Raw genomic sequence first — 25870 nt, forward strand, 5'->3', positions numbered from 1 at the left:
GCTCAGCGCAGGGTAAGATTTTTGGTTATCCCCCTGGCTGGAGGTGTTTAAGCAAAACACCTCACATGCCCAGTACAGTGTATTTCACCCTTTCCCAGTATCAGGAAAGGCCTGCAAGGCCTTGTGCCTACTTCCAGCCTCCAGGCACCAATGTTACTGATACCTGTGACATTTGGTGGTGTTAAGCTTCAAGGGGAAGAAGTCCCACCTTCTACCCAGGGTTATGGAGCTCAGCGCAGGGTAAGATTTCAGGTTATCTCCCTGGCTTGAGGTGTTAAAGCCAAACACTCCACATGCCCAAGAATGTCTATTTCACACCTTCACGGTATCAGGAAAGGCCTGCAAGGCCTTGGGCCTGCTTCCAGCCTCCAGGCACCAATGTTACTGATACCTGTGACATTTGGTGGTGTTAAGCTTCAAGGGGAAGGAGTCACATCTTCAACCCAGGGTTATGGAGCTCAGTGCAGGGTAAGAATTCAGGGTATCCCCCTGGCTGGAGGTGTTAAAGCAAAACATTTCACATGCCCAATAAGGTCTATTTCTCCCCTTCGCAGTGTCGGGAAAGGCCTGTAATGCCTTTGGCCTATTTCCAACCTCCAGGCACCATTTTTTGGGATACATGTAACATTTGGAGGTGTTAATCTTCAAAGGGATACAGTTGCTCCTTCTACCCAGGGCTATGGAAGTATGCACAGGGGGAGATCGCAGGTTTTCCCCTTGGAAGGAGGCGGAGAAGTAAAACACTTCCCTCAAATCCAAGGCGGCAAGGCTGAAATCTTACCCTATGCAGAGCTCCGTAGTTCTGGGTAGACGGAGTGCCATTGTCCCCTTGCAGCTGAGCACATCATAATTTCACATTTATCACTAAAACATGTGTTTGGTGGATAGAAATGTGCCCATGTCTCTGCAGGCCAAGGCCTGATCTTTCAAATGGGTGTATGTACCTTTTAGGCTAGGTGAAGTGTTTTCATTTCTTCACCTCCACTCGTGAGGGAGATCTTGAATCTTACCCTGCCTGGAGCTCCAAATCCCTGGGTAGAAAGAGTGACTTAGTGCCCTTGAATCTGAAAACCTCATAATGTCACAAATATCACTAAAGCAGGTCCCTGGTGGCTAGAAATGCCCCAGAGCCCTGAAGGCTCTATTCTGATATGGTGACTGGGTTATTTTGTGCTGTTTTGGGCCGTGTGAAGTATTTTATTCTTACACCGCCACCCCAGGGAAAGACGTGAAATATTTTCCTGTGCGGAGCTCTATATCTCTGGGAAGAAGGGCTGACTTTGTCCCCTTTATTCTGGAAACCTCATAGTATCAGATATATTACTAAAACAGGTTCCTGGAAGCTAGGGATGGGCCAGGGTACCTGAAGGCTAAGATCTGAAACTGTGAATGGTGTTCATGTACGTCTTGGACTATGAGAAGTGTTTTATTTGTGTTTCCCTCTACCTACATATAAGGCGAAAACCTGTAATTAGCAGTAGACCTCAATCAGGCTGCCAGGCGCAGAATCTGATTTGTCGGCGCAGGTCGCACTCTTGACATGCCATTTGATTCAGGAGTGGTCCCCACCCCAGCAATCGGGCTCAATACAACATTGATAGTCACAGGCCTCACTCTGTACTGTGGGATGTATGATGTAACAATTAGATTGCGGTACATTACATTGCTGTTTTAGGCGCTTTCCACGACTTGCACGGGAGGGCGCTCTAGACTTAGGAATAGTATGATTTACTATTCGAACTCCAGCCTAAGTAAGGTAGGGAAGGTGTTGGAATAGTAAATCGCACTATTCCATAGTCTAGTGCGCCCTCCCGTGCAAGTCGTGGAAAAGACTTGCGTTGTAAATGCAGCGATCGAAATGTACTGCGGTGTTTTGACCGCGTTGTTAAGGTCGGTTCCCGTCCAAAGATGTCACCTGAGATGTAAACCTAACTCCAGCTGTGAACATCAGCTCAGCAGAGTGCCTCCATGCAGGTACTGGGGTCACCATTTCAGGTGCCTTCACACCTTCTGCTCTCACGCTGGGTGCCAATGTAGGTCTAACTCGGCCGCCTGCCTCTATTGTGTCACTGTGTGTTTATTATGTTTAGTGTGCCCCCGTCTCCTCCAGCTCGGCGCTTGGCAGTGAATGCCCTCTGGCTGCATGTGAAGCTACCAGCGCGCAGCCGCCTTGTGATGCCCGTGAGTCTTGAGCCCGGCCCGTGCCCCGCTGCTTGTAAAAATCCCCCGGCTGCCCCCGAGTCGTGGGTGCCACAGCCGAGGGTGCAGGCGCGCGGCGAGGGCCCCCCTGACCCCCGGGCCGGGGCCCCCTGTTGTTGTCTTCGCTCCCCCGCTCGGCCGGCGGAGCCCTGTGTTACTTCGGCCCGTTCCAGAACGCGCTCCCCGCGTCCCCCTGAGCCCCATTGTGACGCCACAGGGCCCGCTCCCTGCAGGAGGCCCCTCCCGCCCGCGGGCCGCCGCTCCCGGCCTCAGAGCGCGAGGGTGGACCGGGGGAAAGGGGCCCGGGGCCCGGGATTCAAGGCACGGGGGCGTCAGCCATCGGGGGAGGGCAGAGATTCACGGCGGATTACAAGCCTCTGAGGACGGGGTCGGCTGAAACGGGGGAGGGCACGGGAAGGGGTTGAAGTTGGGCTTCTTTTCATGTGTGTATGGGAGCGTGTGTTTAACGGATTGTGTTTAAAAACTTAGATAATCCGATAGTAGGAAACACAAAAGTCAGCTCGGAGCAGAGAGCCGAGTGCGCCTCGCACACAGCCCTCACTCCTCGGAACCAATCAGGGGCTGGCTCCTCCCTATATATGCACGGGGCTCGGGTTGGGAGGTACATTTCTGTTCTGTGACAGCGCCGAGACTCGTATTGCAATGGCAGAAACCGCTCCAGCCGCCGCGGCTCCTCCCGCTGAGGTCGCCCCCAAGAAGAAGCAGAAGAAAGCAGCGGGGGCCTCCAAGGCCAAGAAGCCTTCCGGTCCCAGCGTGTCCGACCTGATTTTGAAGTGTGTGACCGCCTCGGCCGAGAGGAAGGGAGTCTCCCTGGTGGCTCTGAAGAAGGCGCTGACCGCCGCCGGCTACGATGCGGACAAGAACAAGGGCCGCGTTAAGGTCTCCCTGAAGAGCCTGGTCAGTAAAGGCGCCCTAGCCCAGCTGAAGGGCACCGGGGCCTCCGGGTCCTTCAAAGTGAACAAGAAGCAGCTGGAGGGCAAGAAGGCAGCCAAGAAGACAGCTGCCAAGACCAAGAAGCCAGCGGCCAAGAAAGCTGCCCCTGCCGCCAAGAAGCCCAAAAAGGCTCCCGCGGGGGTCAAGAAGAGCCCGAAGAAGGTCAAGAAGCCAGCAGCAGCCAAGAGCCCCAAGAAGCCCAAGGCTGCCCCTGCCAAGAAGGCTGCCAAGAGCCCAGCGAAAGCCAAGGCGGCGAAGCCCAAAGTAGCCAAGAAAAGCCCTGCCAAGGTAGTCAAACCCAAGGCAGCCAAGCCCAAAGCAGCGAAGCCCAAAAAGGCAGCGCCCAAGAAGAAGTAAGGGCTGGCACCGAGACACTGCAAACACAACGGCTCTTTTAAGGGCCACCACCCTATCTAGAAGAGAGCGTGTTCCTCCCCACCTTTGCACCCACCCAATGGCCCCACTTCTCAAAAATAAACCGCACCATACATCCATAGCGCACTTTTCCACACGCGAGTGCCGCGTGTGATCTTGGCCATATAAACGGCTCTTTCGGTGCTGCGTGGATTGAAATCGTTATTACATAGAAAATAAGGGGGTCCGGGAGTTATAAGGCCTCCGTTTATAATACATGTGCAATAACGTGTGTGTCTCTGTGCTTTCACTGTACCCGGGCAGACTCTAAATAGTGTCTGCATAAAGCAGATGATTGTGAACTTTAATTGGAGCGCAGGTTACTGCGTGCTCCAGGGTGAGGGTAAAAAGCGGGTCTGGGAGTTATAAGACCTCAGTTTAATATAAACGTGTTTGTGTTGGTGCTTTCACTGTATCCGGGCAGACTCGATATAGCGCCTGCATAAAGCAGACGATTGTGAACTTTCAATCGAGCGCAGGTAACGGGGGCGTGTTCCAGAGTGACCAAGGGCAGTGTGCTTATGACATCTCGGGCTCCTCTCCCGGTTGACCGGGGTCGAGTCGTCCTCGTGACTACAAGTGGATGGACGGACGGAGACAAAGGCTGACCGAGGCGCGGGCTCCGGCGCCATCATCCAAGGGGGGGGTCTCTTTTATCCACAGCTCATTGGACAGCTAGGCTGCAGCCTCCAGTTCAGTATCCAATCGTTGCACACCGCGGGCTATTTTCGAACGTGGGGCGGTCTCCTCAGCCAACCAGAGCAGCCCTCCGTCTGTGAGGGCATAAATAGGGCTCTTTCCCTGGTAGACGCCATTCTTCTCTGCCTTCGCTGAGAGAGACCGCTCCCGCCATGGCCCGCACCAAGCAGACAGCCCGCAAGTCCACCGGCGGCAAAGCGCCCCGCAAGCAGCTGGCCACCAAGGCAGCCCGCAAGAGCGCGCCTGCCACCGGAGGAGTCAAGAAGCCTCACCGCTACCGGCCAGGCACCGTGGCTCTCCGCGAGATCCGCCGCTACCAGAAGTCCACCGAGCTCCTCATCCGCAAGCTGCCCTTCCAGCGCTTGGTGAGGGAGATCGCCCAGGACTTCAAGACCGACCTGCGCTTCCAGAGCTCCGCCGTCATGGCCCTGCAGGAGGCCAGCGAGGCCTACCTGGTCGGGCTCTTCGAGGACACCAACCTGTGCGCCATCCACGCCAAGAGGGTGACCATCATGCCCAAGGACATCCAGCTGGCCCGTCGCATCCGAGGCGAGAGGGCCTAAGGAGACGGACCGACCCGAACAACCACCACCACAACGGCTCTTTTAAGGGCCACCACCCTGTCACCTACGAGCTTCTCTTATCTGTCATGGCATGTGTTTTACAGGTTAGGGAGGGTGGGCTGCGAGTACCACGGTCACTGGGCAACTTATACCGGCTCTGGGTTAACCAGAGCACTCTGTGTTCACAGTGCATAAACGCCTGTTCAATGTGTCCATCTAATAATAAAAAGCCTTTTTATAGGGGGTTGTGCAGGGATCCGCTGGTCACAAGCCACCGCTTAAGGGGCATCTGTGTCCCCGGTACATCGGGTTCGTGTGTCTGATTTCGGGAACGTTTGCCCCGGGGTGAACTAACGCCGTTCCCCAGGGTCTTAAAAGTACAAACACAACGTTAAACCCGCTCACAGAGACACTGTTCGCCCCCAACATGGAAAACCATAAGCCCGGGGGGGGGGCAGATGTGTGAATTCCCCAGTGGGTTTATTGAACCTCATCGTTACAGTGCTCATGTGACACTTGGTCCCATTCATATAGACATGTTAATTTAAAGAGGCGGAACGGGTTGCCTGCTGTCGGCCCTCGGTCTGCAGCAAGCCCCGTGAGAGCGGGCCTTTCTGCACTTAACATTACCCTTATAAAACACATATTCCAAAACACATATTTCTCCGGTCATAATAGAAGCACGTTAGCTCTTAGGGGAGGAAGTGGTTGGCCCTTAAAAGAGCCGTTGTGTTCGTTGGGGTGCGCCTGGAAGCCTTACTTGGCGCTGGTGTACTTGGTGACGGCCTTGGTGCCCTCCGACACGGCGTGCTTGGCCAGCTCTCCGGGGAGCAGAAGGCGGACTGCGGTCTGGATCTCCCGGGAGGTGATGGTGCGCCGCGAGTTGTAGTGAGCCAGTTTGGAAGCCTCTGCAGCGATGCGCTCGAAGATGTCGTTCACGAAGGAGTTCATGATGCCCATGGCCTTGGAGGAAATGCCGGTATCCGGGTGCACCTGCTTCATCACTTTGTAAATGTAGATGGCATAGCTTTCCTTCCTGCTCCTCTTGCGCTTCTTCCCGTCCTTCTTGGGCGGCTTGGAGAGCGCTTTCTTGGAGCCCTTCTTGGGTGCCGGCGCGGACTTGGCTGGTTCAGGCATGGTCGACGCTCTTTCGCTGCTTGCTGTGGAGCCGAGAGAAATGATGCCTGGGCGTCCGGCACTTGTATTTATAGGCTGGGCGTGCAAAGCAGCTTCTTCCCGTTTCTCCTTTCTCATTGGCAGGGCCCCCACTTCCTATTGTAATGCGGTTCTGGGACACTGATTGGTTAAACAGAAGCCCGCCTCCCTCCATTGAAAAGTACTATCGGCGCCTAGCTGTCAACCAATCAGACGCTCCCGAAGTCTTTATATTACCGGAGTCCAGCAGAAGGAGCAGTACCATTCTCTCTGTTGTGTGACTGAGACCCTAGATCGATCGCCATGTCTGGACGCGGAAAGCAAGGAGGAAAGGCCCGCGCCAAGGCCAAGACACGCTCTTCCAGAGCCGGGCTCCAGTTCCCCGTGGGCCGTGTGCACAGGCTGCTCAGGAAGGGAAGCTACGCCGAGAGGGTGGGCGCCGGTGCCCCCGTCTATCTGGCTGCAGTGCTGGAGTACCTGACCGCTGAGATTCTGGAGCTGGCTGGCAACGCCGCCCGGGACAACAAGAAGACCCGCATCATCCCCAGACACCTCCAGCTGGCCATCCGCAACGACGAGGAGCTGAACAAGCTGCTGGGCCGAGTCACCATCGCCCAGGGAGGAGTCCTGCCCAACATCCAGGCCGTGCTGCTGCCCAAGAAAACCGAGAGCCACAAGGCACAGGGCAAAGCAAGCAAGTAAAGGCCCGCAGACCACCGTGGAAACGCACCCTAAACACAAAGGCTCTTTTCAGGGCCATCCACAGACTCCATCAAAGAGCGTATCCGTGCCGAGGTGTTACTCTGGCGGCTTCATAGATGCGGCAGCGCCCGCCACCGTAGCTTTGTAGTGGAGGGCATGCCCAAGCTCTGGCCGTACACTTTAATGTTGTCCCGTCCCAAAGCCTAGCATGAGGCAGACCATATCGATGTTTTTGTTATACATATATAATTTTTAATTTTCAGGGACACGTTTTGCAGACGTGCCCCAGCCGAGCGGGCACCGAACGCGAGGGTTAGGCGGGCCGCGGTGACAAGTGGGGGCCTGGAAGGGAGGAGTGTGTGTGTTTGACTGATCAGTGCACCGGCGGCAGCTGCTGAGCCAAGCCGAGCGGGCACCGAACGCGAGGGTTAGGCAGGCCGCGGTGACAAGTGGGGGGGGGGGGGGGGGGCTGGAAGGTAGGAGTGTGCGTGTTTGACTGATCAGTGCACCGGCGGCAGCTGCTGAGCCCCCCATCGGGAGCCCCTGACAGAGGCGGGCTGGGAGCGCGCTCTTTTTCAAACAATATATACATATATATTTTTTTCTTTTCATTTTTGGGGGACACATTTTGCAGGCTTGCCCCAGCCGGGCGCGGGATGTGGGCAGTGCTACGAGGTTGCAGGCGGCCAAACGCAGCGGGGTGGTGCCGGTGAGGCCGCTAACGTGTGTGGCTCCATTAAAACATACAGAGCCTTCTGCTTATATTGGACAGGGGGCTCCGAACGCAGGGGATGGGTGGCCCGCGGTCACAAGGGGAGGCCGGGAAGGGAGGTGCTTGCGTGTGTTTGACTGTGATCTGTGCACCGGCAGCGGCAGCTGCTGAGCCAGCCCATGACAAAGGCGGGCTGGGAGCCCGCTCTTTTTCAGAAGGCAACGGCCGCTCCAGCCCCCGCTTCCTGCAGAAGGCGGGCCGGGTCCGAGCTCTCCCGCCTCACAGGGCGTCACGTGGGCGCTTGGAGCTCCCGCGCAGGTCCGCTGAGCCTCCATATAAAGCAGCCGGTGCTGGTTTTCCTCTTCATTTCTGCTTCCAGCACCGAGAAGAGAACATGTCTGGACGCGGCAAAGGAGGGAAGGGGCTCGGCAAAGGCGGCGCCAAGAGACACCGCAAGGTGCTCCGGGACAACATCCAGGGCATCACCAAGCCGGCCATTCGCCGCCTGGCGCGCCGTGGCGGAGTCAAGCGCATCTCCGGCCTCATCTACGAGGAGACCCGCGGGGTGCTCAAGGTTTTCCTGGAGAACGTGATCCGGGACGCCGTCACCTACACCGAGCACGCCAAGAGGAAGACCGTCACCGCCATGGATGTGGTCTATGCCCTGAAGCGCCAGGGCCGCACTCTCTACGGATTCGGCGGTTAAACCACGGAAAAAAAGGAAAAAAAAAACAACCCAAAGGCTCTTTTAAGAGCCGACCACCATGTCGTGTGAGAGCTGTGTCTATGAACTATTATCGCCGCAGCGCAGGGCTGCTATCTAGGCCCACACTCGCTCGGGAGGGGAGGAGGGGGGAACCCGGGGAGTTGCTCCGCAGCCACTCTGCTCTGGAAGGCACGGCCGGGAAGGCGGGTTTACCCCGTCCCACGGGCCCGCCACCATGGAGCTCTAAACTAGGGACCAAAGGTGGGTTCAGCCCGGCCCATGGGCCCGCCACCGTGGAGCCCTTGTCTGGGGACCTACGGTGGGTTTAGCCCGGCCCGGCTCGGCTGCCCGCCATCATGGAGCCCTTGTCTGGGGACCTACGGTGGGTTTAGCCCGGACCAGGGGCCCGCCATCATGGAGCCCTTGCCTGGGGACCTACGGTGGGTTTAGCCCGGAGCAGGTGCCCGCCATCATGGAGCCCTTGCCTGGGGACCTACGGTGGGTTTAGCCCGGAGCAGGTGCCCGCCATCATGGAGCCCTTGCATGGGGACCTAAGGCGGGTTTAGCCCGGCACAGGGCCCCACGAGTCACGCAGTTCTAAGGGGGGTGTTTAGACCGGCCCAGGTGCCCGCCATCATGGAGCCCTTGCATGGGGACCTAAGGCGGGTTTAGCCCGGCACAGGGCCCCACGAGTCACGCAGTTCACCGACTATTAAGCCCCCCACGTAGTGGGGGCTTACAAAGTTGGAAACAAAGTTGGAGATAGCGCGGCCGTTCCGCCGCCCGGCCATCTGGTCGCCGCAGCTCACTGGGCCATCTGGTCGCCCCTCTGTGGGTCGACCAGATGGCCCAGTGAGCTGCGGCGACCAGATGGCCGGGCGGCGGATTGGCCGGGCTAACTCCGACTTTGTTCTCCACCCAGGAGCTGTAAGCCCCCACTACGTGGGGGGCTTAATAGTCGATAAAATAGGGTTCCCATGCAGGCCCACGGAAGAGGGTGTGGGATCCTAATTTTTGTGGTGAACCGCCATGTCCGTTTAGGGGTCCCTGTGGGCCTTTAAGCCCCCGTTTCAGTATTTTTATTTTTTGTGTGTGGGCATTTTGGTTCAAGGGGACGATGGCACTAATTCTACCCGGGGCTGGGGAGCTCAGATTCGGGTACAATTTCAGGTTCCCCCCCGTAGGTGGAGGTCGGCAAAAAAAACTAAAAAAAAAAAAACATACACGCATTTCTTTTTTTTTTAACTAATACCTTAGGTTCAAGGGGACAAAGTCACTTTTTCTTCCCGGGGCTATGGAGCTCCGATGCGGGTAAAATGTCCGGTTTCCCCCCTTAGCTGGAGGTCGGCAAAAAAAAAAAAAATAAACACACACACACATTTCTTATATTTTTTTTATTTTACGAACTCCTTAGGTTCAAGGGGACAAAGTCACTTTTTCTTCCCGGGGCTATGGAGCTCAGATTCGGGTAAAATCTCCGGTTTCCCCCCTTAGCTGGAGGTCGGCAAAAAAAAAAAAAAAACACACACATTTCTTTATTTTTTTTTTTTTTTTTTTTTTACTAACTCCTTAGGTTCAAGGGGACAAAGTCACTTTTTCTTCCCGGGGCTATGGAGCTCCGATTCGGGTAAAATGTCCGGTTTCCCCCCTTAGCTGGAGGTCGGCAAAAAAAATTAAATAAACACACACACACACATTTCTTTTATTTTTTTTTTATTTTACGAACTCCTTAGGTTCAAGGGGAAAAAGTCACTTTTTCTTCCCGGGGCTATGGAGCTCCGATTCGGGTAAAATCTCCGGTTTCCCCCCTTAGCTGGAGGTCGGCAAAAAAAAATTAAATAAACACACACACACATTTCTTTTATTTTTTTTTTATTTTACGAACTCCTTAGGTTCAAGGGGACAAAGTCACTTTTTCTTCCCGGGGCTATGGAGCTCCGATTCGTGTAAAATCTCCGGTTTCCCCCCTTAGCTGGAGGTCGGCAAAAAAAAAAAAAAAACACACACATTTCTTTCTTTTTTTTTTTTACTAACTCCTTAGGTTCAAGGGGACAAAGTCACTTTTTCTTCCCGGGGCTATGGAGCTCCGATTCGGGTAAAATCTCCGGTTTCCCCCCTTAGCTGGAGGTCGGCAAAAAAAAAAAAACACACACATTTTTTTTTTTTTTTTTTAATAACTCCTTAGGTTCAAGGGGACAAAGTCACTTTTTCTACCCGGGGCTGTGGAGCTCCAATCCGGGTAAAATTCCTGGTTTAACCCCTAAGCTGAAGGAGGGCCAAAAAAATAATAATTGTATATATATATATTTATCACAAAATAATTACAATAAGTCCCTCACAGTATGGGATCTGAAAAAGTGTCTCTGTTCCATTTTTAGTCTCCAGGCACCCGTTTAAAACTGTTAACATTTATCAAATTTTATTACGGTTCAAGGGGACTAAGTCACTTTTTCTGCAGAGGGCTATGGAGCTCCGATTAGGGTTATATTTCAGGATTTACCCCTTGGCTGGAGGTGGAGAAATACAAAACGTCATTCAAAACCCCCTTTACATTATCAGACATCAGTCTCCCAAGCCCATTTCTAGCCTCCAGGCACAGAGTGGCTATTTCTACGCAGAGCTATGGTGCTCCGCGCAATGTGAGATTCCCCCCTGTTACAGTATCAGCTCAAGGCTGTGGGCCCGTTTGCAGCCTCCATACACCTCTTTTAGTGATACTTGTAACATTTGGCGGAGTTAATCTTCAAAGGGGATACAGTTGCTCCTACTAGCCTGGACTATGGAGCTCCGCGCAGGGTAAGATGTCAGGTTCCACTCCTGGCTGGAGGTGGGAAAACATAATAATTCTTTATTCCAACACTGTATCTAACCCCTTTACAGTATCAGACCTAGGCCTGCAGGACCGTAGGCACATTTCCAGCCTCCAGGCACCTGTTTTAGTGATACTTGTGACATTAGGAAGCCTGCAGCTTCAAGGGGACAGAGTCACTCCTTCTACCCAGGGTAATGGAGCTCCGCGCAGGGTAAGATTTCTGGTTATTCCCCTGGCTGGAGGTGTTTAAGCAAAACACCTCACATGCCCAGTACAGTGTATTTCACCCTTTCCCAGTATCAGGATAGTCCTGCAAGGCCTTGTGCCTACTTCCAGCCTCCAGGCACCAATGTTACTGATACCTGTGACATGTGGTGGTGTTAAGCTTCAAGGGGATGAAGTCACACCTTCTACCCAGGGTTATGGAGCTCAGCGCAGGGTAAGATTTCAGGTTATTCCCCCTGGCTCGAGGTGTTAAAGCAAAACACTTCACATGCCCAATAAATTGTATTCCACCCCTTCACAGTATCAGGAAAGGCCTGCAAGGCCTTGTGCCTACTTCCAGCCTCCAGGCACCAATGTTACTGATACCTGTGACATGTGGTGGTGTTAAGCTTCAAGGGGATTAAGTCACACCTTCTACCCAGGGTTATGGAGCTCAGCGCAGGGTAAGATTTCAGGTTATCCCCCTGGCTTTAGGTGTTAAAGCCGAACACACCACATGCCCAATAAAGTCTATTTCACCCCTTCACAGTATCAGGAAAGGCCTGCAAGGCCTTGTGCCTACTTCCAGCCTCCAGGCACCAATGTACTGATACCTGTGACATGTGGTGGTGTTAAGCTTCAAGGGGATTAAGTCACACCTTCTACCCAGGGTTATGGAGCTCAGCGCAGGGTAAGATTTCAGGTTATCCCCCTGGCTTGAGGTGTTAAAGCCAAACACTCCACATGCCCAATAAAGTCTATTTCACCTCTTCACAGTATCAGGAAAGGCCTGCAAGGCCTTGGGCCTACTTCCAGCCTCCAGGCACCAATTTTACTGATACCTGTGACATTTGGTGGTGTTAAGCTTCAAGGGGACGAAGTCACACTTTCTACCCAGGGTTATGGAGCTCAGAGCAGGGTAAGATTTTAGGTAATCCCCCTGGCTGGAGGTGTTTAAGCAAAACACCTCACATGCCCTGTACAGTGTATTTCACCCTTTCCCAGTATCAGGAAAGGCCTGCAAGGCCTTGTGCCTACTTCCAGCCTCCAGCCACCAATGTTACTGATACCTGTGACATTTGGTAGTGCTAAGCTTCAAGGGAAGGAAGTCACACCTTCTACCCAGGGTTATGGAGCTCAGCGCAGGGTAAGATTTCAGGTTATCCCCCTGGCTTTAGGTGTTAAAGCCGAACACACCACATGCCCAATAAAGTCTATTTCACCCCTTCACAGTATCAGGAAAGGCCTGCAAGGCCTTGGGCCTACTTCCAGCCTCCAGGCACCAATGTTACTGATACCTGTGACATGTGGTGGTGTTGAGCTTCAAGGGGATGAAGTCACACCTCTTACCCAGGGTTATGGAGCTCAGCGCAGGGTAAGATTTCAGGTTATCCCCCCTGGCTGGAGGTGTTAAAGCAAAACACTCCACATGCCCAATAAAGTCTATTTCACCCTTTCCCAGTATCAGGAAAAGCCTGCACGGCCTTCTGCCTACTTCCAGCCTCCAGGCACCAATGTTACTGATACCTGTGACATTTGGTGGTGTTAAGCTTCAAGGGGATGAAGTCGCACCTTCTACCCAGGGTTATGGAGCTCAGCGCAGGGTAAGATTTCAGGTTATCCCCCTGGCTGGAGGTGTTAAAGCAAAACACTTCACATGCCCAATAAATTGTATTTCACCCCTTCACAGTATCAGGAAAGGCCTGCAAGGCCTTGGGCCTACCTCCAGCCCCCAGGCACCAATGTTACTGATACCTGTGACATTTGGTGGTGTTAAGCTTCAAGGGGATGAAGTCGCACCTTCTACCCCAGGGTTATGGAGCTCAGCGCAGGGTTAGAATTCAGGTTATCCCCCTGGCTGGAGGTGTTAAAGCAAAACACTTCACATGCCCAATAAAGTCTATTTCACCCCTTCACAGTATCAGGAAAGGCCTATAAGGCCTTGGGCCTACTTCCAGCCTCCAGGCACCAATGTACTGATACCTGTGACATTTGGTGGTGTTAAACTTCAAGGGGATGAAGTCATACCTTCTACCCAGGGTTATGGAGCTCAGCGCAGGGTAAGATTTCAGGCTTCACCCCAGGCTTAAGGCGTGAAAATAGAACAGTTACCATACACAACAATGTGTATTTCACCCATTCACAGTATCAGGAAAGGCCTGCAAGGCCTTGGGCCTACTTCCAGCCTCCAGGCACCAATGTTACTGATACCTGTGACATTTGGTAGTGTTAAGCTTCAAGGGGATGAAGTCACACTTTCTACCCAGGGTTATGGAGCTCAGCACAGGGTAAGATTTTAGGTTATCCCCCTGGCTGGAGGTGTTTAAGCAAAACACCTAACATGCCCAGTACAGTGTATTTCACGCTTTCCCAGTATCAGGATAGTCCTGCAAGGCCTTGTGCCTACTTCCAGCCTCCAGGCACCAATGTTACTGATACCTGTGACATTTGGTGGTGTTAAGCTTCAAGGGGATGAAGTCGCACCTTCTACCCAGGGTTATGGAGCTCAGCGCAGGGTAAGAATTCAGGTTATCCCCCTGGCTGGAGGTGTTAAAGCAAAACACTTCACATGCCCATTAAAGTCTATTTCACCCCTTCACAGTATCAGGAAAGGCCTATAAGGCCTTGGGCCTACTTCCAGCCTCCAGGCACCAATGTACTGATACCTGTGACATTTGGTGGTGTTAAACTTCAAGGGGATGAAGTCACACCTTCTACCCAGGGTTATGGAGCTCAGCGCAGGGTAAGATTTCAGGTTATCCCCCTGGCTTTAGGTGTTAAAGCCGAACACACCACATGCCCAATAAAGTCTATTTCACCCCTTCACAGTATCAGGAAAGGCCTGCAAGGCCTTGGGCCTACTTCCAGCCTCCAGGCACCAATGTTACTGATACCTGTGACATGTGGTGGTGTTAAGCTTCAAGGGGATGAAGTCACACCTTCTACCCAGGGTTATGGAGCTCAGCGCAGGGTAAGATTTCAGGTTATTCCCCCTGGCTCGAGGTGTTAAAGCAAAACACTTCACATGCCCAATAAATTGTATTCCACCCCTTCACAGTATCAGGAAAGGCCTGCAAGGCCTTGTGCCTACTTCCAGCCTCCAGGCACCAATGTTACTGATACCTGTGACATGTGGTGGTGTTAAGCTTCAAGGGGATTAAGTCACACCTTCTACCCAGGGTTATGGAGCTCAGCGCAGGGTAAGATTTCAGGTTATCCCCCTGGCTTGAGGTGTTAAAGCCAAACACTCCACATGCCCAATAAAGTCTATTTCACCTCTTCACAGTATCAGGAAAGGCCTGCAAGGCCTTGGGCCTACTTCCAGCCTCCAGGCACCAATTTTACTGATACCTGTGACATTTGGTGGTGTTAAGCTTCAAGGGGACGAAGTCACACTTTCTACCCAGGGTTATGGAGCTCAGAGCAGGGTAAGATTTGAGGTAATCCCCCTGGCTGGAGGTGTTTAAGCAAAACACCTCACATGCCCTGTACAGTGTATTTCACCCTTTCCCAGTATCAGGAAAGGCCTGCAAGGCCTTGTGCCTACTTCCAGCCTCCAGGCACCAATGTTACTGATACCTGTGACATTTGGTAGTGCTAAGCTTCAAGGGAAGGAAGTCACACCTTCTACCCAGGGTTATGGAGCTCAGCGCAGGGTAAGATTTCAGGTTATCCCTCTGGCTTTAGGTGTTAAAGCCGAACACACCACATGCCCAATAAAGTCTATTTCACCCCTTCACAGTATCAGGAAAGGCCTGCAAGGCCTTGGGCCTACTTCCAGCCTTCAGGCACCAATTTTACTGATACCTGTGACATTTGGTGGTGTTAAGCTTCAAGGGGACGAAGTCACACTTTCTACCCAGGGTTATGGAGCTCAGAGCAGGGTAAGATTTTAGGTAATCCCCCTGGCTGGAGGTGTTTAAGCAAAACACCTCACATGCCCTGTACAGTGTATTTCACCCTTTCCCAGTATCAGGAAAGGCCTGCAAGGCCTTGTGCCTACTTCCAGCCTCCAGGCACCAATGTTACTGATACCTGTGACATTTGGTAGTGCTAAGCTTCAAGGGAAGGAAGTCACACCTTCTACCCAGGGTTATGGAGCTCAGCGCAGGGTAAGATTTCAGGTTATCCCCCTGGCTTTAGGTGTTAAAGCCGAACACACCACATGCCCAATAAAGTCTATTTCACCCCTTCACAGTATCAGGAAAGGCCTGCAAGGCCTTGGGCCTACTTCCAGCCTCCAGGCACCAATGTTACTGATACCTGTGACATGTGGTGGTGTTAAGCTTCAAGGGGATGAAGTCGCACCTTCTACCCCAGGGTTATGGAGCTCAGCGCAGGGTAAGAATTCAGGTTATCCCCCTGGCTGGAGGTGTTAAAGCAAAACACTTCACATGCCCAATAAAGTCTATTTCACCCCTTCACAGTATCAGGAAAGTCATATAAGGCCTTGGGCCTACTTCCAGCCTCCAGGCACCAATGTACTGATACCTGTGACATTTGGTGGTGTTAAACTTCAAGGGGATGAAGTCATACCTTCTACCCAGGGTTATGGAGCTCAGCGCAGGGTAAGATTTCAGGCTTCACCCCAGGCTTAAGGCGTGAAAATAGAACAGTTACCATACACAACAATGTGTATTTCACCCATTCACAGTATCAGGAAAGGCCTGCAAGGCCTTGGGCCTACTTCCAGCCTCCAGGCACCAATGTTACTGATACCTGTGACATTTGGTAGTGTTAAGCTTCAAGGGGATGAAGTCACACTTTCTACCCAGGGTTATGGAGCTCAGCACAGGGTAAGATTTTAGGTTATCCCCCTGGCTGGAGGTGTTTAAGCAAAACACCTAACATGCCCAGTACAGTGTATTTCACGCTTTCCCAGTATCAGGATAGTCCTGCAAGGCCTTGTGCCTACTTCCAGCCTCCAGGCACCAATGTTACTGATACCTGTGACATTTGGTGGTGTTAAGCTTCAAGGGGATGAAGTCGCACCTTCTACCCAGGGTTATGGAGCTCAGCGCAGGGTAAGAATTCAGGTTATCCCCCTGGCTGGAGGTGTTAAAGCAAAACACTTCACATGCCCATTAAAGTCTATTTCACCCCTTCACAGTATCAGGAAAGGCCTATAAGGCCTTGGGCCTACTTCCAGCCTCCAGGCACCAATGTACTGATACCTGTGACATTTGGTGGTGTTAAACTTCAAGGGGATGAAGTCACACCTTCTACCCAGGGTTATGGAGCTCAGCTCAGGGTAAGAATTCAGGTTATCCCCCTGGCTGGAGGTGTTAAAGCAAAACACTTCACATGCCCAATAAATTGTATTTCACCCCTTCACAGGATCAGGAAAGAGCTGCAAGGCCTCGGGCCTACTTCCAGCCCCCAGGCACCAATGTTACTGATACCTGTGACATGTGGTGGTGTTGAGCTTCAAGGGGATGAAGTCACACCTCTTACCCAGGGTTATGGAGCTCAGCGCAGGGTAAGATTTCAGGTTATCCCCCCTGGCAGGAGGTGTTAAAGCAAAACACTCCACATGCCCAATAAAGTCTATTTCACCCTTTCCCAGTATCAGGAAAAGCCTGCACGGCCTTCTGCCTACTTCCAGCCTCCAGGCACCAATGTTACTGATACCTGTGACATTTGGTGGTGTTAAGCTTCAAGGGGAAGAAGTCACATCTTCTACCCAGGGTTATGGAGCTCAGCGCAGGGTAAGAATTCAGGTTATCGCCCTGGCTTGAGGTGTTAAAGCAAAACACTTCACATGCCCAATAAAGTCTATTTCACCCCTTCACAGTATCAGGAAAGGCCTTGTGCCTACTTCCAGCCTCCAGGCACCAATGTTACTGATACCTGTGACATTTGGTGGTGTTAAGCTTCAAGGGGAAGAAGTCACATCTTCTACCCAGGGTTATGGAGCTCAGCGCAGGGTAAGAATTCAGGTTATCCCCCTGGCTGGAGGTGTTAAAGCAAAACACTTCACATGCCCAATAAATTGTATTTCACCCCTTCACAGGATCAGGAAAGAGCTGCAAGGCCTCGGGCCTACTTCCAGCCCCCAGGCACCAATGTTACTGATACCTGTGACATGTGGTGTTGTTGAGCTTCAAGGGGATGAAGTCACACCTCTTACCCAGGGTTATGGAGCTCAGCGCAGGGTAAGATTTCAGGTTATCCCCCCTGGCAGGAGGTGTTAAAGCAAAACACTCCACATGCCCAATAAAGTCTATTTCACCCTTTCCCAGTATCAGGAAAAGCCTGCACGGCCTTCTGCCTACTTCCAGCCTCCAGGCACCAATGTTACTGATACCTGTGACATTTGGTGGTGTTAAGCTTCAAGGGGATGAAGTCGCACCTTCTACCCCAGGGTTATGGAGCTCAGCGCAGGGTAAGAATTCAGGTTATCCCCCTGGCTGGAGGTGTTAAAGCAAAACACTTCACATGCCCAATAAAGTCTATTTCACCCCTTCACAGTATCAGGAAAGTCATATAAGGCCTTGGGCCTACTTTCAGCCTCCAGGCACCAATGTACTGATACCTGTGACATTTGGTGGTGTTAAACTTCAAGGGGATGAAGTCATACCTTCTACCCAGGGTTATGGAGCTCAGCGCAGGGTAAGATTTCAGGCTTCACCCCAGGCTTAAGGCGTGAAAATAGAACAGTTACCATACACAACAATGTGTATTTCACCCATTCACAGTATCAGGAAAGGCCTGCAAGGCCTTGGGCCTACTTCCAGCCTCCAGGCACCAATGTTACTGATACCTGTGACATTTGGTAGTGTTAAGCTTCAAGGGGAGGAAGTCACACTTTCTACCCAGGGTTATGGAGCTCAGCACAGGGTAAGATTTTAGGTTATCCCCCTGGCTGGAGGTGTTTAAGCAAAACACCTAACATGCCCAGTACAGTGTATTTCACGCTTTCCCAGTATCAGGATAGTCCTGCAAGGCCTTGTGCCTACTTCCAGCCTCCAGGCACCAATGTTACTGATACCTGTGACATTTGGTGGTGTTAAGCTTCAAGGGGATGAAGTCGCACCTTCTACCCAGGGTTATGGAGCTCAGCGCAGGGTAAGAATTCAGGTTATCCCCCTGGCTGGAGGTGTTAAAGCAAAACACTTCACATGCCCATTAAAGTCTATTTCACCCCTTCACAGTATCAGGAAAGGCCTATAAGGCCTTGGGCCTACTTCCAGCCTCCAGGCACCAATGTACTGATACCTGTGACATTTGGTGGTGTTAAACTTCAAGGGGATGAAGTCACACCTTCTACCCAGGGTTATGGAGCTCAGCTCAGGGTAAGAATTCAGGTTATCCCCCTGGCTGGAGGTGTTAAAGCAAAACACTTCACATGCCCAATAAATTGTATTTCACCCCTTCACAGGATCAGGAAAGAGCTGCAAGGCCTCGGGCCTACTTCCAGCCCCCAGGCACCAATGTTACTGATACCTGTGACATGTGGTGGTGTTGAGCTTCAAGGGGATGAAGTCACACCTCTTACCCAGGGTTATGGAGCTCAGCGCAGGGTAAGATTTCAGGTTATCCTCCCTGGCAGGAGGTGTTAAAGCAAAACACTCCACATGCCCAATAAAGTCTATTTCACCCTTTCCCAGTATCAGGAAAAGCCTGCACGGCCTTCTGCCTACTTCCAGCCTCCAGGCACCAATGTTACTGATACCTGTGACATTTGGTGGTGTTAAGCTTCAAGGGGAAGAAGTCACATCTTCTACCCAGGGTTATGGAGCTCAGCGCAGGGTAAGAATTCAGGTTATCGCCCTGGCTTGAGGTGTTAAAGCAAAACACTTCACATGCCCAATAAAGTCTATTTCACCCCTTCACAGTATCAGGAAAGGCCTTGTGCCTACTTCCAGCCTCCAGGCACCAATGTTACTGATACCTGTGACATTTGGTGGTGTTAAGCTTCAGGGGGAAGAAGTCACACCTTTTACCCAGGGTTATGGAGCTCAGCGCAGGGTAAGATTTCAGGTTATCACCCTGGCTTGAGGTGTTAAAGCAAAACACTTCACATGCCCAATAAAGTCTATTTCACCCCTTCACAGTATCAGGAAAGGCCTTGTGCCTACTTCCAGCCTCTAGGCACCAATTTCACTGACACTTGTGACATTTGTAGGTGTTCAACTTCAAGGGGATGAAGTTGCACCTTCTACCCAGGGTTATGGAACTCAGCGCAGGGTAAGATTCCAGGCTTCACCCCTGACTGGAGGTGTTAAAGCAAAACACTTCTCATGCCCAATAAAGTCTATTTCACCCCTCCACAGTATCAGGAAAGGCCTGCAAGGCCTTGGGCCTACTTCCAGCCTCCTGGCACCAATTATACTGATACCTGTGACATTTGGAGGTGTTAAGCTTCAAGGGGATGAAGTTGCACCTTCTACCCAGGGTTATGGAGCTCAGCGCAGGGTAAGAATTCAGGTTATCGCCCTGGCTTGAGGTGTTAAAGCAAAACACTTCACATGCCCAATAAAGTCTATTTCACCCCTTCACAGTATCAGGAAAGGCCTTGTGCCTACTTCCAGCCTCCAGGCACCAATGTTACTGATACCTGTGACATTTGGTGGTGTTAAGCTTCAGGGGGAAGAAGTCACACCTTTTACCCAGGGTTATGGAGCTCAGCGCAGGGTAAGATTTCAGGTTATCACCCTGGCTTGAGGTGTTAAAGCAAAACACTTCACATGCCCAATAAAGTCTATTTCACCCCTTCACAGTATCAGGAAAGGCCTTGTGCCTACTTCCAGCCTCTAGGCACCAATTTCACTGACACTTGTGACATTTGTAGGTGTTCGACTTCAAGGGGATGAAGTTGCACCTTCTACCCAGGGTTATGGAACTCAGCGCAGGGTAAGATTCCAGGCTTCACCCCTGACTGGAGGTGTTAAAGCAAAACACTTCTCATGCCCAATAAAGTCTATTTCACCCCTCCACAGTATCAGGAAAGGCCTGCAAGGCCTTGGGCCTACTTCCAGCCTCCTGGCACCAATTATACTGATACCTGTGACATTTGGAGGTGTTAAGCTTCAAGGGGATGAAGTTGCACCTTCTACCCAGGGTTATGGAGCTCCGCGCAGGGTAAGAATTTAGGTCATCCCCCTGGCTGGAGGTGTTAAAGGAAAACACTTCACATGCCCAATAAAGTCTATTTTACCCCTCCAAAGTATCAGGGAAGGCCTGCAAGGCCTTGTGCCTACTTCCAGCCTCCAGGCACCAATGTTACTGATACATGTGACATTTGGTGGTGTTAAGCTTCAAGGGGAAGAAGTCACATCTTCTACCCAGGGTTATGGAGCTCAGCGCAGGGTAAGAATTTGGGTTATCCCCCTGGCTGGAGGTGTTAAAGAAAAACACTTCACGTGCCCAATAAAGTCTGTTTCAACCCTTCACAGTATCAGGGAAGGCCTGCAAGGCCTTGTGCCTACTTCCAGCCTCCAGGCACCAATGTTACTGATACCTGTGACATTTGGTGGTGTTAAGCTTCACGGGGAAGAAGTCACACCTTCTACCCAGGTTTATGGAGCTCAGTGCAGGGTACGATTTCAGGTCATCCCTCTGGCTGGAGGTGTTAAAGAAAAACACTTCACATGCCCAATACATTGTATTTCACTCCTTCACAGTGTCAGGAAATGCCTGCAAGGCCTTGGGCCAACTTCCAGCCCCCAGGCACCAATGTTACTGATACCTGTGACATTTGGTGGTGTTAAGCTTCAAGGGGATGAAGTCACACCTTCTACCAAGTGTTATGGAGCTCAGTGCAGGGTAAGAATTCAGGTTATCCCCCTGGCTGGAGGTGTTAAAGCAAAACACTCCGCATGCCCATTAAAGTCTATTTCACCCCTTCACAGTATCAGGAAAGGCCTGCAAGGCCTTGTGCCTACTTCGAGCCCCCAGGCACCAATGTTATTGATACCTGTGACATTTTGTGGTGTTAAGCTTCAAGGGGATGAAGTCGCACCTTCTACCCATGGTTATGGAGCTCAGCGCAGGGTAAGATTTTAGGTTATCCCCCTGGCTGGAGGTGTTTAAGCAAAACACCTCACATGCCCAGTACAGTGTATTTCACCCTTTCCCAGGATCAGTAAAGGCCTGCAAGGCCTTGTGCCTACTTCCAGCCTCCAGGCACCAATGTTACTGATACCTGTGACCTTTGGTGGTGTTAAGCTTCAAGGGGATGAAGTCGCACCTTCTACCCAGGGTTATGGAGCTCCGCGCAGGGTAAGATTTCAGGTTATCCCCCTGGCTGGAAGTGTTTAAGCAAAACACCTCACATGCCCAGTACAGTGTATTTAACCCTTTCCCAGTATCAGGAAAGGCCTGCAAGGCCTTGTGCCTACTTCCAGCCTCCAGGCACCAATGTTACTGATACCTGTGACATTTGGTGGTGTTAAGCTTCAAGGGGAAGAAGTCACACCTTCTACCCAGGGTTATGGAGCTCAGTGCAGGGTAAGATTTCAGGTTATCCCCCTGGCTGGAGGTGTTAAAGCAAAACACTCCACATGCCCAATAAAGTCTATTTCACCCCTTCACTGTATCAGGAAAGGCCTGCAAGGCCTTGGGCCTACTTCCAGCCTCCAGGCACCAATGTACTGATACCTGTGACATTTGGTGGTGTTCAGCTTCAAGGGGATGAAGTCACACCTTCTACCCAGGGTTATGGAGCTCAGCGCAGGGTAAGGTTTTAGGTTATCCCCCTGGCTGGAGGTGTTTAAGCAAAACACCTCACATGCCCAGTACAGTGTATTTCACCCTTTCCCAGTATCAGTAAAGGCCTGCAAGGCCTTGTGCCTACTTCCAGCCTCCAGGCACCAATATTACTGATTCCTGTGACATTTGGTGGTGTTAAGCTTCAAGGGGATGAAGTCACACTTTATACCCAGGGTTATGGAGCTCAGCGCAGGGTAAGATTTGAGGTTATCCCCCTGGCTGGAGTTGTTAAAGCAAAGCACTTCACATGCCCAATAAAGTCTATTTCACCCCTTCACAGTATCAGGAAAGGCCTGCAAGGCCTTGGGCCTACTTCCAGCCTCCAGGCACCAGTTTTACTGATACCTGTGACATTTGGTGGTGTTAAGCTTCAAGGGTATGAAGTCACACCTTCTACCCAGGGTTATGGAGCTCAGTGCAGGGTAAGATTTCAGGTTATCCCCCTGGCTGGAGGTGTTAAAGCAAAACACTCCCCATGCCCAATAAAGTCTATTTCACCCCTTCACAGTATTAGGAAAGGCCTGCAAGGCCTTGTGCCTACTTCCAGCCTCCAGGCACCAATGTTACTGTTACCTGTGACATTTGGTGGTGTTAAGGTTCAAGGGGATGAAGTCGCACCTTCTACCCAGGGTTATGGAGATCCGCGCAGGGTAAGATTTCAGGCTTCACCCCAGGCTTAAGGCGTGAAAATAGAACAGTTACCATACACATCAATGTGTATTTCACCCATTCACAGTATCAGGAAAGGCCTGCAAGGCCTTGGGCCTACTTCCAGCCTCCAGGCACCAATGTTACTGATACCTGTGACATGTGGTGGTGTTAAGTTTCAAGGGGAAGAAGTCACACCTTCTACCCAGTGTTATGGAGCTCAGTGCAGGGTAAGAATTCAGGTTATCCCCCTGGCTGGAGGTGTTAAAGCAAAACACTCCACATGCCCAATAAAGTCTATTTCACCCCTTCACAGTGTCAGGAAAGGCCTGCAAGGCCTTGGGCCTACGTCCAGCCTCCAGGCACCGATTTTACTGATACCTGTGACATTTGGTGGTGTTAAGCTTCAAGGGGATGTAGTCACACTTTCTACCCAGGGTTATGGAGCTCAGCGCAGGGTAAGAATTCAGGTTATCCCCCTGGCTGGAGGTGTTAAAGCAAAACACTTCACATGCCCATTAAACTCTATTTCACCCCTTAACAGTATCAGGAAAGGCCTGCAAGGCCTTGTGCCTACTTCCAGCCCCCAGGCACCAATGTTACTGATGCCTGTGACATTTGGTGGTGTAAAGCTTCAAGGGGATGAAGTCGCACCTTCTACCCAGGGTTATGGAGCTCTGCGCAGGCTAAGATTTCAGGTTATCCCCCTGGCTGGAGGTGTTAAAGCAAAACACTCCACATGCCCAATAAAGTCTATTTCACCCCTTTACTGTATCAGGAAAGGCCTGCAAGGCCGTGGGCCTACTTCCAGCCTCCAGGCACCAATTTTACTGATACCTGTGACATTTGGTGGTGTTAAGCTTCAAGGGGATGAAGTCACACTTTATACCCAGGGTTATGGAGCTCAGCGCAGGGTAAGATTTTTTGGTTATCCCCCTGGCTGGAGGTGTTTAAGCAAAACACCTCACATGCCCAGTACAGTGTTTTTCACCCTTTCCCAGTATCAGGAAAGGCCTGCAAGGCCTTGTGCCTACTTCCAGCCTCCAGGCACCAATGTTACTGATACCTGTGACATTTGGTGGTGTTAAGCTTCAAGGGGAAGAAGTCACACCTTCTACCCAGGGTTATGGAGCTCAGTGCAGGGTACGATTTCAGGTCATCCCTCTGGCTGGAGGTGTTAAAGCAAAACACTTCACATGCCCAATACGTTGTATTTCAGTCCTTCACAGTATCAGGAAAGGCCTGCAAGGCCTTGGGCCAACTTCCAGCCCCCAGGCACCAATGTTACTGATACCTGTGACATTTGGTGGTGTTAAGCTTCAAGGGGAAGAAGTCACACCTTCTACCCAGGGTTATGGAGCTCAGCGCAGGGTAAGATTTCAGGTTATCGCCCGGGCTTGAGTTGCTAAAGCAAAACACTTCACATGCCCAATAAAGTCTATTTCACCCCTTTCACAGTATCAGGAAAGGCCTGCAAGGCCTTGGGCCTACTTCCAGCCCCCAGGCACCAATGTTACTGATACCTGTGACATGTGGTGGTGTTAAGCTTCAAGGGGAAGAAGTCACACCTTCTACCCAGGGTTATGGAGCTCAGTGCAGGGTAAGAATTCAGGTTATCCCCCTGGCTGGAGGTGTTTAAGCAAAACACCTCACATGCCCAGTACAGTGTATTTCACCCTTTCCCAGTATCAGTAAAGGCCTGCAAGGCCTTGTGCCTACTTCCAGCCTCCAGGCACCAATGTTACTGATACCTGTGACATTTGGTGGTGTTAAGCTTCAAGGGGATGAAGTCGCACCTTCTACCCAGGGTTATGGAGCTCCGCGCAGGGTAAGATTTCAGGCTTCACCCCAGGCTTAAGGCGTGAAAATAGAACAGTTACCATACACAACAATGTGTATTTCACCCATTCACAGTATCAGGAAAGGCCTGCAAGGCCTTGGGCCTACTTCCAGGCACCAATGTTACTGATACCTGTGACATTTGGTAGTGTTAAGCTTCAAGGGGATGAAGTCACACTTTCTACCTAGGGTTATGGAGCTCAGCACAGGGTAAGATTTTAGGTTATCCCCCTGGCTGGAGGTGTTTAAGCAAAACACCTCACATGCCCAGTACAGTGTATTTCACGCTTTCCCAGTATCAGGATAGTCCTGCAAGGCCTTGTGCCTACTTCCAGCCTCCAGGCACCAATGTGACTGATACCTGTGACATTTGGTGGTCTTAAGCTTCAAGGGGATGAAGTCACACTTTATACCCAGGGTTATGGAGCTCAGCGCAGGGTAAGATTTTAGGTTATCCCCCTGGCTGGAGTTGTTAAAGCAAAACACTTCACATGCCCAATAAAGTCTATTTCACCCCTTCACAGTATCAGGAAAGGCCTGCAAGGCCTTGGGCCTCCTTCCAGCCCCCAGGCACCTGTTTTTGTGATACTTGTGACATTTGGAGGTGCTCAGCTTCAAGGGGATGAAGTCACATCTTCTACCCAGGGTTATGGAGCTCAGCGCAGGGTAAGATTTCAGGTTATCCCCCTGGCTGGAGGTGTTAAAGGAAAACACTTTGCACGCCCATTAAAGTCTATTTCACCCCTTCACAGTATCAGGAAAGGCCTGCAAGGCCTTGTGCCTACTTCCAGCCTCCAGGCACCAATGTTACTGATACCTGTGACATGTGGTGGTGTTAAGCTTCAAGGGGATTAAGTCACACCTTCTACCCAGGGTTATGGAGCTCAGCGCAGGGTAAGATTTCAGGTTATCCCCCTGGCTTGAGGTGTTAAAGCCAAACACTCCACATGCCCAATAAAGTCTATTTCACCTCTTCACAGTATCAGGAAAGGCCTGCAAGGCATTGGGCCTACTTCCAGCCTCCAGGCACCAATGTTACTGATACCTGTGACATGTGGTGGTGTTAAGCTTCAAGGGGATGTAGTCACACCTTTTACCCAGGGTCATGGAGCTCAGCGCAGGGTAAGATTTCAGGTTATCCCCCTGGCTGGAGGTGTTTAAGCAAAACACCTCACACGCCCAGTACAGTGTATTTCACCCTTTCCCAGTATCAGGAAAGGCCTGCAAGGCCTTGTGCCTACTTCCAGCCTCCAGGCACCAATGTTACTGATACCTGTGACATTTGGTGGTGTTAAGCTTCAAGGGGATGAAGTCGCACCTTCTACCCAGGGTTATGGAGCTCCGCGCAGGGTAAGATTTCAGGCTTCACCCCAGGCTTAAGGCGTGAAAATAGAACAGTTACCATACACAACAATGTGTATTTCACCCATTCACAGTATCAGGAAAGGCCTGCAAGGCCTTGGGCCTACTTCCAGCCTCCAGGCACCAATGTTACTGATACCTGTGACATTTGGTAGTGTTAAGCTTCAAGGGGATGAAGTCACACTTTC

At 51.5% G+C, this 25870-nt stretch overlaps 5 protein-coding genes across 5 annotated transcripts; 4 read left to right on the forward strand and 1 right to left on the reverse strand.

The window, feature by feature from the left end:
* The first annotated feature begins 2817 nt into the window (after window positions 1–2817).
* Window positions 2818–3536, forward strand: LOC144806980 (histone H1.01-like). Its single transcript, XM_078673036.1, has one exon. It carries the CDS (start codon window positions 2863–2865, stop codon window positions 3508–3510), a length of 648 nt encoding a protein of 215 aa, XP_078529162.1. The 5' UTR covers window positions 2818–2862; the 3' UTR covers window positions 3511–3536.
* A 685-nt stretch (window positions 3537–4221) lies between these two features.
* LOC144806983 (histone H3) lies at window positions 4222–4880 on the forward strand. The gene has a single exon (XM_078673039.1). It carries the CDS (start codon window positions 4419–4421, stop codon window positions 4827–4829), a length of 411 nt encoding a protein of 136 aa, XP_078529165.1. The 5' UTR covers window positions 4222–4418; the 3' UTR covers window positions 4830–4880.
* Window positions 4881–5534: 654 nt separating this feature from the next.
* LOC144806968 (histone H2B 1.2-like) lies at window positions 5535–6066 on the reverse strand. The gene has a single exon (XM_078673024.1). The coding sequence runs from the start codon at window positions 5964–5966 to the stop codon at window positions 5586–5588; it is 381 nt and encodes a 126-aa protein (XP_078529150.1). The 5' UTR covers window positions 5967–6066; the 3' UTR covers window positions 5535–5585.
* Window positions 6067–6110: 44 nt separating this feature from the next.
* Window positions 6111–6831, forward strand: LOC144806981 (histone H2A type 2-C-like). Its single transcript, XM_078673037.1, has one exon. The coding sequence runs from the start codon at window positions 6288–6290 to the stop codon at window positions 6684–6686; it is 399 nt and encodes a 132-aa protein (XP_078529163.1). The 5' UTR covers window positions 6111–6287; the 3' UTR covers window positions 6687–6831.
* A 955-nt stretch (window positions 6832–7786) lies between these two features.
* Window positions 7787–8350, forward strand: LOC144806991 (histone H4). The gene has a single exon (XM_078673048.1). The coding sequence runs from the start codon at window positions 7793–7795 to the stop codon at window positions 8102–8104; it is 312 nt and encodes a 103-aa protein (XP_078529174.1). The 5' UTR covers window positions 7787–7792; the 3' UTR covers window positions 8105–8350.
* The last annotated feature ends 17520 nt before the right edge of the window (window positions 8351–25870 follow it).

The sequence above is a fragment of the Lissotriton helveticus genome, unplaced genomic scaffold (genome assembly GCF_964261635.1).
Source record: "Lissotriton helveticus unplaced genomic scaffold, aLisHel1.1 SCAFFOLD_763, whole genome shotgun sequence".
NCBI lineage: Eukaryota > Metazoa > Chordata > Amphibia > Caudata > Salamandridae > Lissotriton > Lissotriton helveticus.

Coding starts and splice junctions, on each gene's coding strand:
- LOC144806980 (XM_078673036.1), top strand. CDS start 2,863: ATGGCAGAAACCGCTCCAGCCGCCGCGGCTCCTCCCGCTGAGGTCGCC.
- LOC144806968 (XM_078673024.1), bottom strand. CDS start 5,966: ATGCCTGAACCAGCCAAGTCCGCGCCGGCACCCAAGAAGGGCTCCAAG.
- LOC144806981 (XM_078673037.1), top strand. CDS start 6,288: ATGTCTGGACGCGGAAAGCAAGGAGGAAAGGCCCGCGCCAAGGCCAAG.
- LOC144806983 (XM_078673039.1), top strand. CDS start 4,419: ATGGCCCGCACCAAGCAGACAGCCCGCAAGTCCACCGGCGGCAAAGCG.
- LOC144806991 (XM_078673048.1), top strand. CDS start 7,793: ATGTCTGGACGCGGCAAAGGAGGGAAGGGGCTCGGCAAAGGCGGCGCC.